Source organism: Lipotes vexillifer, unplaced genomic scaffold, assembly GCF_000442215.2.
Source record: "Lipotes vexillifer unplaced genomic scaffold, Lipotes_vexillifer_v1.1 scaffold1008, whole genome shotgun sequence".
Taxonomy (NCBI): Eukaryota; Metazoa; Chordata; class Mammalia; order Artiodactyla; family Lipotidae; genus Lipotes; species Lipotes vexillifer.
The window spans coordinates 552,956-570,035 of record NW_006772616.1 but is presented as its reverse complement, the minus strand read 5'-3'; the positions used below and the strand labels follow the sequence as shown (position 1 = coordinate 570,035).

The window sequence follows — 17,080 nt, the reverse complement described above, 5'->3', positions numbered from 1 at the left end:
GCGCAACGGTTAAGAATCCATCAGCCAACGCAGGGGACATGGGTTCAGTCCCTGGTCCAGGAAGATCCCACATTATGTGGAGCAACTAAGCCCATGCGCCACAACTACTGAGCCTGCGCTCTAGAGCCCGTGCGCCACAACTACTGAAGCTCGCGCGCCTAGAGCCTGTGCTCCGCGACAAGAGAAGCCACTGCAGTGAGAAGCCTGCGCACCACAATGAAGAGTAGCCTCTGCTCGCCACAACTAGAGAAAGCCTGCGCACAGCAACGAAGACCCCACACAGCCAAAAATAAATAAATAAAATAAATTTTTTAAAGAAATAAAATTTTAAAAATAAATAAATAAATAAAGTGGTGGTGGGGAGGGTCAAGTGAGTACCAGATTTCCTTCTGGGAATGAAAATGTTAAAAAATAGAAAAGATAAAATAAAATCATGGAAAAATGATAAATTAGGGTTCATCAAACTTCAGTATAAAGCAACAGAATTTTTATCTCAAGCATTTGCTGTAACTGGTTCTTTTTTAAATTTTTTAATTAATTTATTTGTTTTTGGCTGCATTGGGTCTTCATTGCTGCGCGTGGGCTTTCTCTAGTTGCGGCGAGCGAGGGGCTACTCTTCGTTGCGGTGCACGGGCTTCTCATTGCGATGGCTTCTCTTGCTGAGGAGCACGGGCTCTAGGCACGCGGGCTCAGTAGTTGTGGTGCACGGGCTTAGTTGCTCTGCGGCATGCGGAATCTTCCCGGACCAGGGATTGAACCCGTGTGCCCTGCATTGGCAGGCAGATTCTTATCCACTGCACCAGGGAAGCCTTGTAACCTATTCTTAAGGCTTTACATTTTCTCTACAACAGTATAAATATTAATTCAATAATGTCTCATTGACACAGAAGTAGAATTTATATTTTTTATAATATTTGCATTGTGTGTGTACCAGAATAACTGCTGTGACACAGGAAAACACTGAGCAAACTAATCTAAGAAAATCAGAGCTTCAAAATGAACTTGGAGAGGTAAAAATTATTCATTTAGAAGCTGTCTGAATTTTCAGTTTCAAAGTCATGTGTGTTCCTTCCAGAATACTGCTCTCAAAACACAATTTCCCACAGCTAATTAAAGTGCTGGCGCGCGCACCCACACTCTCTCTCTCTCTCTCACACACACACACACACACACACACAATGTGGCTTCCCCTTAACCCTGGATACGTCTCTCCACGCCCCCCTCCCTTCCCCCTGCAATGGTATGATCTGCGTTCAATCCTAAACTGAAGGTACCAAGCTGTGACAGCTTCCCCAACTCCACAGCCATTTGCTACGACCTAGGGCAGCCTGTGTTCAGTGATGCTTTCCTTTTCCACCGACAGGGGCAAATCGAAGTAGACAGCGAAACTATCTTCAGGTTAGCGGCGCTTATTTTACAGGTAAGAACTGACAAACTGCCCCTTACCCGCTCCTTTTGTTTGTTGGGTTTTGTGAACTGCCTGCACTTCTGAAACTTCTGCATGGGCCAGTGGCTGAGGGCTTTTTAAAGCCTTCTGGTTGTTTGCCAGTATAAGATGTGAGCCACTGTTTTCTGTTTTAGTGTAGTTTGCATGAGCAAGAGTGTGATATGTCTCAGAAGAAAATGAAACTTAGACTTCACTGAGGAAGGAGAATTAAGACCATATTGCCGGCAAAGAGCTCCCGGTGGCTTGAATTTGGGAGGCTGCAGTTGTTACAACAGCTGTAATTTGCATTTAAATTTAGTAACTTTTGTATACTTTTTCTTGAGGTGGAAAGAGCCCTTTAATTCTTAAAGGCACACATAGCTGAAAAACCAGTGTGTTCTATGCTGGTTTAAAAAAAGAAAACAAATGGCATGTGTTGATTTACCTGTGTCATGGTTTAAACGGTCTGAGTCCAGACTAAAAAGTGTGCTGCTCCGAAGGACAAGCGTTTATCTTGTGATCTTAAAAACATGAGAGGAGAAATAATCATCTATGCTTTTTCAGATAGATTTGTCTCTTCTGTTACAAACAAGAAATAATTATTGGGTAATAGCGATTTCTTAAATGCCACATTCTTCTCCAGGGTCATATGTAGGGAAGGTGTTCCTTGTGAAAAAGTTTTCAAAACAAAACTCAGGCATTTTAAGAGGGGGAAATGATCAGGAGTACAATTCTTTTGGCTTAATCACTATCAATACAAATTGATCATCTATATTTGTTTTTTATTTCAGGAAGCCAAAGGGGATTACACCAGGTATGGTTCCTTTTCACATATTACTATGCAAAATAACCCTAGCTGAATCTTTTAATGCTATTTTAAATAACAATGGATGCAAAGCAAAAGAAAGTAGATCCCCAGGCGAGAGACTGAGGTCTCTTTCCTCTTCAAATAGAGACCTATTCTTTTTGTGAATGATCCGGGAATGAAGCTTTGCAAGCCAGAGTGACAGCAGATTGTACTCAGAAGTCCTCCAAAGTTCTATTTTCCATCATCTGTTAGCAAGATGAAGAAATCTGTAAGAAACTTGGGTAGCCCGTGCTGATTTTTCAAACTTACAATAATCCTGTGTTTAAAGAATTATACCATAAGCACAAAAAGATTAAATCCATCAGCTGCTTAGTTAAGGGATTAATAGGGGCTTTCTTTTTGCAGCTGCCCTAAAGGGGCCTCACCCTTCATATATTTGACCTAACAGTTGTATTGTTGCCACCGAGGCACTTACTGGTTCTAACTGCCTAACTGGCCAAATCGTCAGAGAGTGTTTATATTTGAATTCACCCTCTATCTGCTCCATTCTGTTCTTTTAATGCAATAGTTGCGTTGGGGTAGTAGAAAGGGTTAAAGGTGGAGGCAAGACCTCCAGTTCGAAGCAGCTCACAGGCCAACGACCCACAAAGCCTCGCCTCTACAGTGTTAATGTTCCACTGCTGGTAAACCTTACCTGTAGATTATTTACAGATCAACTAGTACTCACTCCCAGCCAGGGCTTTGACTAGTGTGCTCCTGAACAGGCTGATAACCAAGTAATGCCTTCCAAGCTTGAAAACGCCCACTCATGGAGTCATGCTTCACCTCAGAAACTCCAAGCACTTTCCACATCTGCCCATTTAATGCGGTAGAATGACTGAGGCTTCCACTTAACACACCATGATCCACTCACCACACTCTCCTTTTACCTCTGTTTTGTGCTATATTATTTAAAAAAAAATTTCAGGTCAGGAAACATGCTTTGAAGGAATCAGAAAGATCAATGAACACCAAACTTATTTTAATTAAAAGAAAATGTCAGAGCATGAAAAGAGGATAAATTAGTCTCTAGGTCGTTAACATCAAGAGCGGCTGTGTTCTCCACTGTTGTCTTCCCTGGAGGAGCCATGTTTCCTAGGAAGATCAGATATGTGAGGAATTCCATCGTGTAGGGGGTGAGTCTGAAGTTGATTTATAAATGAGGGCTGAGCCAACAGCTCAGCCTCTGCTGTCTGTGAACCGCTAACCCTTCCTCCCCCACTTTCTCCCGGTCAAGCGTGTGATGGACACCCTCTGAGCTTCATTTCCTCATCAGGAAAATGGCACCTCCTTCATAGGTCTGTTGTGAGATTAATTGTATGTAAACATTGCCCAGGGCAGTATCTGGCGTGTAGCAAGCTCTCTATACACTTTGGCTATTATTATTAACTATTATAGTATCATTATTGCCCTCATCATTATCATCCTGTCCCATCTCTTGGCAACCTCTGAAGAGGCTTTTGAGATGTAGGAGGGTCTGAAGAAGCTGTAATCACGTGTCAGGGGAAAGAATCAAAGAGAAAGATTGATTCCGCAAACCTTCCTTAGGGAAGATCGCTTGCCTATGGCAGGAGAAGGCTTAGAAGAAACGGTCCTTGGGTAGTACAGACGTTTTAGCCGTAAGATTTCAAGGTTGGTGAGTCAGTCTGGCCAAGCGCAAACCAATCCTTTTCCTTAATTTCAGTGTGTTCCTGGTGGTTTCCTGAGTGATTACTAGACTAAAGAAATGGAGGACACTGTTTTGGAATTGTCTAAACCACACTGAGTAGTAGAAGGAGCTTGGGACTAGGAATCAAGAAACTAGCACCGTGACCCTGAATGCCCTCTGTCCATTCTCAGCCTCGGTTTTCTCATCTGTAAATTGGGATTAAGGAAAATGGGACTTGGCAGGGTAGTTTTGAGGCTACAAATGATGTTTAAGGACTTTGTAGATTACAGTTTGTTTTACGAGCATTAGTTATTGCTGATGAGGGTGAAAGAAAGAATAAGAAATGTGAACTTTTGTTATTGGGTATATAATGAAGCAGAATTTTGGTTGACTGTCACCACCCCTTCCCTATCTGATCTCCTCCTCCCCTGAATGGAGAGGGTATATTTTTCCTCCAAAGTTTTGTTATAAAACTAATTTAAGAAAATCAGGCCAAAAAGTTAAAAATACCATGCAGCAGTGTGGTGTAGTGATCAGAGTAAAGACGCTAGAACCAGAAAGCCTCACCCAAATCCCAGGTCTGCCACTTATTACCTGTATAATCTTGAACAAGTTATTTAAACTCACCAAGCCTCAGTTTCTTCATCTGTAAAATGGGACTTATACTAATAGTATACACCCCATAGAATTGCTATGATGACTAAATGAATTAAGATATACAAAGTACTTAGAACGATTCCTGCAGTCTCCACTTTCATATTCCATCAAATTGATGGACATAATTTATCACTCCCCTGTTGTCTTAAATATGAATTGTTTCCCATTTTTTGCTGATACAAATAATGCTTTGTTGAACATCTTTGTGTAGTTGGGATTGGGGTTGTCTGTGATTTTTTTTTTAAAGAGTTTTTGATTTGGACCATTTGTTAAAGTCTCTTTTGAGCTTGTTACAATATTGCTTCTGTTTGATGTTTTGGTTTTTTGACCCTGAGGCATGTGGGATCTTAGCTCCCCAACCAGGGATCGAACCCGCACCCCCTGCATTGAAAGGTGAAGCCTCAACCACTGGACCTCCAGGGAAGTCCCTGTGATTATTTTCTTAAGTGATGTTTCTCAGGTGGGGAACAAGCAAAGGGAAATTCCTCAAAGGAGGCAGAGTATGAAGCGCTGAAATCGAATTTATGCATTCTTGATACCGCTAAACTAAAATTATACAAACTTCATAGCTTTATCCAGTGACATCTACTAAATGCCTGAAATGGGTCTGTACCCATCTAGGCAACTAGGATGCAGAGGTACGTAGGCAGGGGCCTTCCTTCCAGAGAAATTTGACTTTCTATCAAGAGCTACCTCAGTGGCAATTCTGAATTCCACTTCTCTGTTTGTTTACATGTCAGTGGCTGCAGCTCTTAGCTTTTAGAACTTCAGTGAGGTTTGATTGTGGATCAGAAAAGGTCCCCAATTATTACCCTCCTTAATATGTTTACCGGGGCTATGTGGCTTTTTCAGTTAAAACAGTGATTGAACACCTAATTCTTGAGGCTGCTCTGGTCCACCCACTCCTCGTGAATATCTTCTTCTTTCTCAAATTTAGAATTTCCAAAGCTGAACCCGCCACCATCCCAGCCCCCAGACCAACTCCTCCCCCAGTGTCTCCCCTTGAGTAACCACCATTCTCTCCTGAATCATCTCTAAGGATTTTCTCTTTGCCCTCCCACCCTCTTGCCCATCTGTCAGACAGCTCCCTTCTTTCCTTGTCTTTATCAGAACGCGGGCTTTCTCAGCCCTTAGTCGCCTCCACTCAGCCTGACTGTAAAAGTATGTGTGTGTGTGTTGTTTCCTTGACTGCTTTCTGTGGCATTATTTTGAAAGTCAATGCCTGATTTCATTCAGTTCCCACCACAGTTGTTATCATCACCATTTAACAAATTATTAGATGGAAATTTTAGGGCCAGAGAGACTATGTCACATAGCCAGTAAGTTCCCAGATCTGTTCTGATTCCGTTGTGTACTACCACCTGCACATAACGCCCTGGTATCTTACTAAGACATAAATGCGATGATTGTTGTTGACTTCCAGACACCTCTTACAGTTTCTTATTGCACAGACACCCATCTTCCAAAACCCTAACTTGGCATTCAAGGCCCCCCATAATCTTCATTATACATTTTAACCTCGCACACTCTACTGCTCATACGCCTTAATATCTGTTCCTGCCTCTCTTCTCTTTTCTTCACACGCCTTCTCTATTTCGCCTTTATGGCTTTGCTCAAACTCTTCTGCCTAGAATGGCTTTAAAAACAACAGTCCTACGCTATTTTGTTTCCTGCCCTGTTTCCTTGAGTATTTTAAGTTAACATTAGCATGACCAGTAGGAAACCTTGCTCTCTGAAAGTTAATTAAAATAGTGGCATGGGGACTTTTTTCTTTAAATAGTTGACAGCCTGAATTTCCAAGTCAGCCCTTAAGCTGCAAAGATAACAAGCTACTCGGGTAACACAACACAAACACAGGATTCCTGAAAGCTGACACGGCAAGGAGGCAAGGTTTCATCGCTGAGCCAGCCGCAAATGAGTTTGTAAAAGCAAAGCATTTTCTTTTCTTTTTAAGATCCTGAAAGGTGGAAATTACTAAGGGAACTATGTGACTAGGGCACTTTTTGCTTATAAGAAAGAGTGAGTGACTACAATTTACAATTCAGTACTGGGTCACCATGAGGGCATATTGTCACCTAGCTTCAAATGGGAAGGAATAATTCACAATTTACAGCTGTGCTACTGGGAACAGCTGTTTTCCCATGGGAGAGGAACTTCTCTGGATGCCTTGTGAGTAGTTAATGAAGGGAGGGGGGAACAAGCAAAGACTTTAAAGAACTTCTACTCTTGCACCTCTAGAGCACTTAAAGCTCTAAAATATCATTCCATTTCCGGGACCTTTAAAATCAGTAACAATGATAAAAATAGCAGCTCCTGTGGGCTAGGTGCTGTGCTGAGTATGTCCTTATTCACATCAGTGGGGAGGCAGGAGTGAAGACAAGAGCTTTGGAATTTAATTGCCCAGTCACTTGCTGTATTACTGTGGGTAACTAACCTCTCTGGAACTCAGTTTCTTTGTCTCTATTACTTGGTATTACTATTATTATTCTTAATATGTTTAACCTTTCCACCAATCCTGTGATGACAGGCACTACTGGTATCCCCATTTTACAGAGAGGGAAACAGCTTTGGAGGGAGTAAGTAGTTGACTGTCTAGGTCACATGGCTTAGAGAGTGGCCCAATTAGGACTCCACGCCTCATGCTCTTGACCTTTGTCAGGAGTCTCCTTTTTTGTATCTCCTTTTTTGTATTTAATGTAAGAATCATTACCTTCCTTGCTGGCAGAATAAAGAAGGCTGACTTGACAGAAATTTAACGTTTCTGTCTGATTTCAGGCCGGGGCTTTAATGAATCAGCAAAACACTTTTGTGAAAAACCTATTAAGAAATGGCTTTTCTCTCTCCTGGTGTCATGACTCTATTTTAAGGTTTGACTTAAACATACAAATAGGTTCTTTTATTAATCAGTTCAGCGCATTAATATTTCATTTATTTTTAATGATTTGTAAATAATTCTACGTGTCAGGCTGTTTAACATGTTTTACAAACATTAACTCATTAATTGTCGTCTCCATCCATGAGGTTGGTGGAATATTATTCCCACGTTACAAGTGAGATTAAGAAATTTTGTCTGGGTTATATTTATATTACCATATCATGGTTTAACATTTCCCCATGGCTTGGCCAGATGTTTAGAGTTGCTATGTTGAATAAACAAACAAGATAACAACACATAGGGAACTGCAGACAAATAAGTGTGGGAAATACGTGGTTAAAAGCTAAACAAAGTTCTTTTCGATGAAGTTCGAATCCGCTCACGTGCATGGCGGGTCTCCCAGAAGTAGACACGTAAACAGTGTTTCCAACACTTATTTGTCCCTGATGTGTGAGCCTCCTGCCAGACCAGTGTTCTGTGGACTTCACTTTGTGAAGCAGGGGATTATTTATTTGCTGAAAGCTCAGTATTAAAATGCCTTTAAAAGATAAGCAGTTTTGGCAAACCTTTTCTTGGTACTCCTTGCCAGATTATTAAGTCCCTCGATTTTAATTCCAGTAACTCTTGGGGTAAACATTCATCAAGTTCTGAACTTGCTTTTTCTGAAGAGCCCTGAATTTGGAAGGAATCATCCATCCCATACAGTGGGTGCTTTTTCATCTGCTCTATGCAGAGAATGTTAGGGCTGCCCAATATTATGTATTGGAACCCTCATTTCATAGCTGATGAACTAACAAGCGACATATCCATGACAGTTCAGGTTGACAGGACCAGACCTACAGTCCCCAGGTCTCCCTGACCATCTCAGATTTACCATTTTGTCTTACACTTGTATCAGGAGGCCTCCATGGATCCTTGCTGTCCCTGATAGAAGGCAGTGAGGACAGCAGGCAGTGGACTCTACCATGGTAAGTGGTGTTATCACTGGAGTGGCCCCGAGTCTAATATTAGCCACTTGAGGACATAGCTTAAGAGTGAGAAGGCCGGAAATGAGCTCTCGATCAGCAGTGCCTTTGGAATACCTTGTCTTCTTCTCATTACTCGACCTTATTCACTCCTGTAGATTGAATACCTCATACCTACAACGTGAGAGGCATTGGACCAAGCAAGGGCTGTGATGGAGGCAGACAGAGTTTCCGGCCTTCCTTTCATTCCTGAGCCACAGTCCTTCTACATCCTTTATAAGAGACACTGGAGAAAGGCCTGGGCCCTGGACTCAGACAGGCAGGCATGAGGTTGAGTGAGACAAGCCCTCCTCATCTGCTAGTGGTGTGACCTTGAGCCAGTTTTAAAGCCATCTGAACCTAAGGTCCCTTTTCTTTCGGAGATTCGTTGTGAGGATTGAGTGAGATCAAGCGCCTTGCAGGGTGCCCGGTACAGAATGGAGACTTAGCACTTGGGAGTCTGGTTCCACTAAGTCCCATCGAGTATACTGAGATGCATTTTAGATGATGTTGCTGTTGTTGTTTTATCATCTTAGCCATTTTTAAGTGTACAGTTCAGTGGTATTAAGTACATGCACCTTGCTGTGCAACCATCACCGCATCCATCTCCAAGATTTGTCATCTTGCAAAATGGAAACTCTGCGCCCATTAAGTGATAACCCCTCTCCCCTCCGCCCCCAGCCTCTAACAGCCCGCCATTCTACTTTCTGTCTCTATGAATTTGCCTTTTCTGGGTGCCTTATGGAAGTGAAATCATGCAGTATTTGGTTTTTTTGTTTGTTTGTTTTGTTTTTTTGCGGTACGCGGGCCTCTTACTGTTGGGGCCTCTCCCATTGCGGAGCACAGGCTCTGGACGCGCAGGCTCAGTGGCCATGGCTCACGGGCCCAGCTGCTCCGTGGCACGTGGGATCCTCCCAGGCCGCGGCACGAACCCGTGTCACCTGCATCGGCAGGCAGACTCTCGACCACTGCGCCACCAGGGAAGCCCCAGTATTTGTTTTTTTGTGACTGGCTTCTTTCACTCAGCATGGTGTCCTCAGGGTTCATCTATGTTGTAGTGTGTGTCAGAATTTCCTGGACTTTAAGGCTAATATTCCATTGTATGTATATACCACTTCGTTTAGCCATTCATCCATGGATGGATACTTGGGCTCCTTCCACTTTTGGACTCTTATGAGTAATGCTGATATGAACAAAAATAGGTAAACATCTCTTTGAGACCCTGATTTCAGTTCTTTTGGGAAGAGAGATGCATCTTTAAGAAGAATCCCTGGCTTCCAGATAGTTAAGTATATTCTACTGTTCATTGGAGTGGGGGTGGGGTGAAGGCATAGGAATGGAGGATGGATATCAGATCTTTGTTCTAAATCATCAGATCTTACTTACCAAAATTAATACTTGAGGAGCCCAATACTTACATTAAAATATTGTTGTAGGTGAATATTTATTGACATGGAAAAATGATTACAATATAGGAAGTAGGAAAAAAGCATATGTATTATCCATTTTTATAAAAAAATTATATATGCCAATATGTTCAAGTACATGATACGGATATAAAAACTGGTTCTTGAGTTGTAGCCTCGTGCAGGAGCCCCTAAATTTTTATGTTCATACAGCCCCTTTCATTCTCAATATATGTATACTTTTAATTATTTATTTAATTATATAGTTATGTACATGTTGAACTATATTGACATCACATACATTATAAAATATTCTCAAAAGAGTAATGTATCAAAAGGAAAGCGACAGAGTAACATGTTCCAAGAATGAATCAAAATAAATATCATTAGAAGTTCTAGTATTGGGAATTCCCTGGCAGTCCAGTGGTTAGGATTTGGCGCTTTCACTGCTAGGGCCAGGGTTCCATCCCTGGTCGGGGAACTAAGATCCTGCAAGCCATGTGGTGCAGCCAAAAAAAAAAAAAAGAAAGAAAGAAATTCTAGTATATTCTTTCTGCACACCTACAGATCTCTCTACCACATAGACTGTTGTAGATTCTGAAGTTAGGCAAAGCTGTACTGGATTCCAGAGCCCACTTCGCACTGGTGAATAATCTTAGCTGAGTTACTGAACCATCTCTAAGCTGCAGTTTCCCACCTGTAAGTGGGAATAATTACAGTTCTTCTATAAAAAATTTTTTTTAATTGAGATATGGTTTTTTTTTGAGGTATGTAATATTATATTAGTTTCAGGTACACAACATAATGATTCAGTATTTGTATATATTGCAAAATGATCACCGCAATAAGTCTGGTTAACATCCAACACCATACATAGTTACAAAACTTTTTTTTTTCCTTGTGACGAGGACGTTTAAGATCTACTCTCTTAGCAGCGTTCAGATTTGCAATACAGTGTTAATAGTGCATTGTGCACTGCCTGGTTTATGGTAGGGGTAAAAAAAATTCAGCTGGTACTATTGTCATGACTAACAGTTGCCTCGGGATGATGGGGATAGAAATGTTTACAATTTTCCTCCTTTGCTTGTCAGTGTGTTTTCATTTATTGAAAATGAAGATATAGTGCTTATGTCAGAATTTTTTAAATGTTATTTTGTCTTGTTAAAAAACTCAGAGCTTAGCACAGTGACCTACAGATCTCCTGCACTGCATCCTTTTTCAAAAGGAAAGTAAGATTCATGGAACACTATCCACTTGGCCTAACGGAAACTTCCCAAACCAAGGCTTAAAGCCCTTCCCTGCCACCCCAGAGCAGCAAGCCTGTGATTTCCCGCCCCCCCATATGGGAGGCCCTGTCCAGAACCTGCTGGCCCCCAGGGGCCTGCGTGCCTTTGTGAACAGGCTCATTCAGTTCTCAGCACAGGCGCCTGAGGCTGGGCAGGCAGAAAGGAAGCAATTAAGACAGTGGAAACCTACCAGGGAAAAAGCTGTTGGCAGGGCAGACTTCATGGATGTGTGACCTGTGCAGTCACACAGGGCCCCCTGCTCGGAAGGAGCCCACTCTTGGTTTGATGCTCTTCTGTCTTCAAATCTTGAAATTCTCCATGATTTTTTCACAAAGAAGCTCCACATTTTGATTTTTCACTGGGCCTTGCAAATTGCAGCTTGGTCCTGGCTGTTGAAAACTGTAAGGCATTGAGAAGGCCCGGGTGTTGAATGGATTATTAAAGAAGGGGACCTCTTGTAGGTGTCTAAACGGGTACTCCATTGAGGAAGCTGGAACCACAGAGAATTCTGCAAAACAGCCTTTTTGCATATATGTCTGGGAACCTCTTACCCTTTTCTGATTTCACTATGTTTGATCTCCCAGGTCTGAAGCGCGGGGAGTAACAACCTTGACTTCATAAGGGCATTGTGAAAATCAAGAGAGAAAATGCATGTGAAAGGGTTAGAACGGTGCCTGGCACCTGGAATACTCATTTTTAAAAGCTTCCTAAATGCTCAGTTGCTACCCTGGTATCAACAATATGAGCTAGGTAGTATCATTATGCTCATTTTAGTTTTTAAATTTTTTTCCTGATGTTTACATTTTGTACTTCATTTATTTACTTATTTGTTTTTGGCCACACCCTGCGGCGTGCAGAATCTTAGTTCCCTGACCAGGAATCGACCCCACGCACTCTGCAGTGGAAGCGTGGAGTCTTAACTGCTGGACCACCAGGGAAGTCCCTAGCCTCATTTTATAGATGAAGATACTGAGGTTCAGAGAAGTTGAGTAACTTGCCCAAGTCATACAGCTGGTTACCATATGGAGTTAGGGTTTGAACTCAAGCCATCTGATGGCAGAGGTCTTGCTTTTTTCACTCCACCATTGTGCACCCTGCTTTCATCATCATCTATTAGGTGCCAGGTATTCCTGTGTACTTTTATCATCTGCTTCTCAAATTGTAGCCGTTGAGATCCTCATTCTGCAGATGTGGAGACAGACGTAGTGATCACGGTCACATATCTGTTCCACATATGGTGGTACTTGGATTTTAACCCCCATCCTCTGAATTTCTACTCAGCCTTTCCACTTGATAATTCCTCAAGAGTGAATCCAAAAGATGTTTAACAGTATCTACCGCTTTGGGCTGATAATGCAAATGCAGTTAGACTTTGGCGAACTCCTGGACCCACATGCCAGACAGTTCTTCATAGCTTGTTTCTGGCAGCAATGGAATGTCATCAGCGCTGGCCCAGACCTTGGAATCTCACTGGGTTCCCCCCAACTCCTGGCAACCACCATTCTACCCTCTGTCTCTATGAATATCTAAAATGTTTTTATTTTAAATATTTACAAATTTTCATGTTAACCTAATTCTCAGCCTAAGTCATCCTTATGGATTACATTTCTTCTAAAAGAGTTGAAGTTTCAAAGTCGACAGGATCAGAATCCTTGGCAAGCTGACTAATGTTTAGAAAAATCTCTCGTCACATTTTCATTATTATTAGAAATTCTTTAGACTTAAAAAAAACACGTAGTTTGACAGTTGATCCCTATCAAGCACGCAGATGGACAGAGTAATTCGTCCTTTGTTACAAGTTAGGCCACAGACAAAAATTTAACAGCAACGGAATTCTAGCTGAGTGGACGCTGTGTTCACCAGAACACACACCGGTTTCTTGTCTCTTTGGTAGAGTGCTGAGGTGAGGGGGATCTGACACAAATTCCATGGATTGGTCATGATGTTGGAAGAGCAAGTTTCAAGGCTGAAATTCCACCAGTTACTGTGGGTTCTGTTGAACCAATCCTAAAGCTGCTTACAAGCTGGGACTTGCCAAGTCACTTCCAAAGTTCTTTGCTCATGTGGTTTATTACCAGCCCTTAGGGTTGCCAGATTGAGCAAATAAAATAAACAACGAATAACTTTTTGAGTGTGTGTTCTAAATATTTAATCTGGCAACTCTAATCTAGATCGCCCACTGGGGATTCTTCTCGGTGGTAGTAATCCACCCGCAGCCTGTTCTGAGAATGGTAGAAATAAAGTGTTTATAATTGTTGGTTTCATGGGCTGTGATCAGAAATGAAGGAACACATTTATTGAACATAGGCAGGTGCCTTCATAGCAACATAGCTTCATAGCATCTTCCCAAGAACCCTATAAAACAGGTCACTATCCCTGTCTTTATAATGAGGAACCGAGGCTCACAAAGGTTAGTTTATCTAAGACCACAAACGTCCTACAAACGTGGAGACCTGGGACTGTATCCAGTTCGAAGTCCTTACCTTATTACTGGACATTACAAGTCTAGGGCCAGCTGGTAGCCTGCTGTGTTGATTTGTTTCTAAGTATGTGGCAGCTTTGCAGTAGCCTGTGTCCCAACCCTGGCTGCCCATGTGCCAGCTCTGGTGGGACAGTGGGCAGCCAGGTGACCTCTCTAAGCCTCAGTTTCCTTATCTGTAAGTTAGAAATAGCACCTACATCTACGTTCGCCGTAAGGATTAAATGAGTTCCTTTTTTTTGTATTTTGTATAAGTAAAATGCTGAGCACTTGTCTGCCACACAGCACATGCCCAGGACAGTCTTCTTTAAAGCCACAAGAGTTTCATTTATTGTCCTGTGAAGGGCCTGAGTAGTCGGAGGGAGCTGCAAACCAGAGGCAGCCTAGAAACGTGTGCTCACGCCTGATCCCCAGGGAAGGAGCTTCATTGGGTCAAGATGAATGGAGGGCATCCCTCCTTCTCCCAGAAGTGCTGGGGAGCATCCCTAGCTTAAGGGGGAGGCCAGGAGAAGGGCTCCTTTCAGGTCTCACTTTCCACTCTGCAAATGGTGACCACCTGGTTTGGCTTGAGGCGTGATCAAGAACTGTTTAAATGCGGTGGGAAGAAAATTCCAAGATTGGAAAGACCCTGTGACTTGGGAGGGGAGGGGGCAAGGTCTGGCCCAGCCTGCCTGGCTTTTCCGGCCCCTCCCCCTCCTCTCTCCTCCTGGCTTTCCAGTTCCCTCCTCTGCTTCCTTCTTCTCCCCAGCTGCTCCACTTTGACCTGGAGTCCGGAGAACCAGTCAAGCAGCCACTGGTCCTCTCGATCTAGCGCCACCTCCCCGAGGGGCCCCTGGGTAAGTCTTTAACATCAGCGGGCCCTGTTTCCCCCATCAGGGTCGGACACACCAACTCATCTCGCCTAAACCAGCTGGCAGGGTTTGGTCTGGAGGGGTGGAAAGTGAGGAGGGCACTTTATTTTACCTATTATGAAATCGTCTCAATCTGTGAGCAGTTTGACTAAACTGTCTGCAAAAACCAGTGGTGCCTTTAGAATGGGGTGGATTTGAGCCCTAGCTTTCTGCCTTGGTGTATGATTGACTATGAATGATGACAATTTGTTTCCAACTTTCTGCAGCACCTCCCAAGCCCTCTATCCTCTAAAAGAGAGAACTCGACAGGGGTAGAGATTTTACTATGAATTTTTTTAGTCAAGGTTAAAAAATCAGGCATCAGGAACACCTCGTGTGTTTTAAGGAAACTTTGTTGGGTGTTGGGCTTCTCAGGCGGATTTGGGTGCCCTGTTTTAAAATTCTGCTGAAAATGATGGGTCTGATTTTGTGGCTCTTAAAACAAATTTTTTTAAACTAAATTTGGTATCTTTGCTATCAGGGGACAACTACAGCCTGTAGTGGTTTTGTTTGGGTTTAAGAAACATTGAGTGATAACACATATTCAGTCTTCTTATCTGTGTTCAGATCTTTGTGGTTTAATCCAGTTTTTGGCTAATCCAGATTATCTGGTTTAAAAAATGCAGCCTATGCTCACCGAAGAAACTAACTTTATTTTTATTTATTTATTTTTTTAATTTTATTTTTTGGCCACACCGTGCGTCATGCGGGATCTTAGTTCCCCCACCAGGAATCGTGGCCCCCTGCAGTGGAAAAGCGCGGAGTCTTAACCACTGGACCGCCAGGGAAGTCCCAGAAACTAACTTTAGTAGAATCGATGGGAGGCCACTATAATTATAAATTCTGAAGCCTCGAGTTAAGCTGGCAAAAGCCTTCCGTCTCCTCACCTCCTCCTCCCCCCATTTTCTGTCTCTTTTTGGAATTAGAGGAGTTAGGCAGAGTGGTTCAAGCACAGGCTTGGAGTCATATTTGCTACTTTCTTTTTTTTTTTTTTTTTTTTTTTTTTTTGTGGTACGTGGGCCTCTCACTGTTGTGCCCTCTCCCGTTGCGGAGCACAGGCTCCAGATGCGCCGGCCCAGCGGCCATGGCTCACGGGCCCAAATGCTCCGCGGCATGTGGGATCCTCCCGGACCAGGGCACGAACCCGTGTCCCCTGCATCGGCAGGCGAACTCTCAACCACTGTGCCACCAGGGAAGCCCCATATTTGCTACTTTCTTGCTGTGTGAGTTTAAATCTCTCTTAAATCTCAGTTTTCACATCTATGTAATGGGGATGCTGGTGATAATAGCATAACCTGTAGAGAGAGGTTTTTGCCCAGTGTCTGAAACCTAGTAATGCTCAGTGAGTGTGAGCTGTCGTTCAAAGCATTTCTTTTTTAGGGACTGAATGAAGGTATCCACTCTGTATAACTGCTGGCTCAGCCTCGAAGAGTCTCGTGAAACTAACCTCCTGGGCTGTCCTCAGCCTCTTTGACCTTCTTTCCTGTTTTAAATTGTAGATTGCTATCTCTTTCTTGACAATCTCCCTTCGTTTTTAGATTGCTATCTCTTTCTTGACAATCTCCCTTTGTTTTATGATGTGTTTATTCTGTTATTCTGTTCCTGTGGTTCTCAAGTCATTTATTAAACTGGATCGCTGGGTCCCACCTTCTGCCCTCCTGATTTTGTAGGTCTGGGGTGGGCTCGAGAATTTGCATTTCTAACAAGTTCTCAGGTATTACGGATGCTGCTAGTCAGGGGATTGTAAAAGAACTACTGTGTTTTCTCATGCTTGTCAACCTTTAATATCCCTTTACCTAGGAATTAGTGGAAAGAAATTTACTGTTAGAACTCCCTAGTTATTAAGTCAAGGAGATAATAAACTAGATTCATCACTGAAGGCCAAGTTCCCAGATAACTGAAAGAAACGTGATTTTTTTTTTTAATTCAAAAAGGGTCATGTGAAGGCAATCTGGCCAGTGAACAAATGCTCTAAGTAAACTGAGAACATACCTTAAACTGCTAACTACCAAGGTGTTGATCAACGCTGGTAGATTAGTTGAGGAAATTAGTGTTTATATTCAGTATCCAAGATCCTTCTAATAAGGGCATGTTTAAGCAAGCTGTCCTCCTTAAACATTGGATCCAGCTGGAATGCTTTAGTAATTGAGTTGACGCCTGTTACACCATTTAACAGACATTAAATACAGTTTTTCTGGCAGTTATGATCATTGCCATGGACCATTCCATCAGTATAGTGCAAAAGTTTGATGGCCACCCCAGCTCTCTAGCAAGCATAGGTAAGGAAGTGGCTTATCACCAGCCTCTGTACAGGCAACTCCAGAAGACTGGCAAACGTTTCTAATTTACAGCAGTTCCTAAAGACAGTAAATCTTTAGCTTGCACATAGCACAGTATTAAATAGAGCTCCCAGCTGTGACAACTTGCTTGAGGTCTCGGAGGCCCCTTAGGCTACATGGTAGACTTTATCTTGAGTGTTCAACAGGCATTGACTATAGCTTTTTTACAGTTGCATATGCATGAGTTATACTCATGCAAGACTCCAGTCCCAAGTTACTTTTT

The 17,080-nt window shown here is 42.6% G+C and overlaps 1 protein-coding gene across 1 annotated transcript in view; it reads left to right on the top strand.

Moving 5' to 3' along the window:
- Nucleotides 1-17,080, top strand: part of FRMD4B (FERM domain containing 4B) — a 187,947-nt gene that overhangs the window by 115,174 nt on the left and 55,693 nt on the right. Inside the window, exons 6-7 of the mRNA XM_007447648.1 lie at nt 1,364-1,420; nt 2,218-2,240. Coding sequence (XP_007447710.1) covers nt 1,364-1,420; nt 2,218-2,240 — 80 coding nt within the window. The remainder of the gene's footprint in view (nt 1-1,363; nt 1,421-2,217; nt 2,241-17,080) is intronic.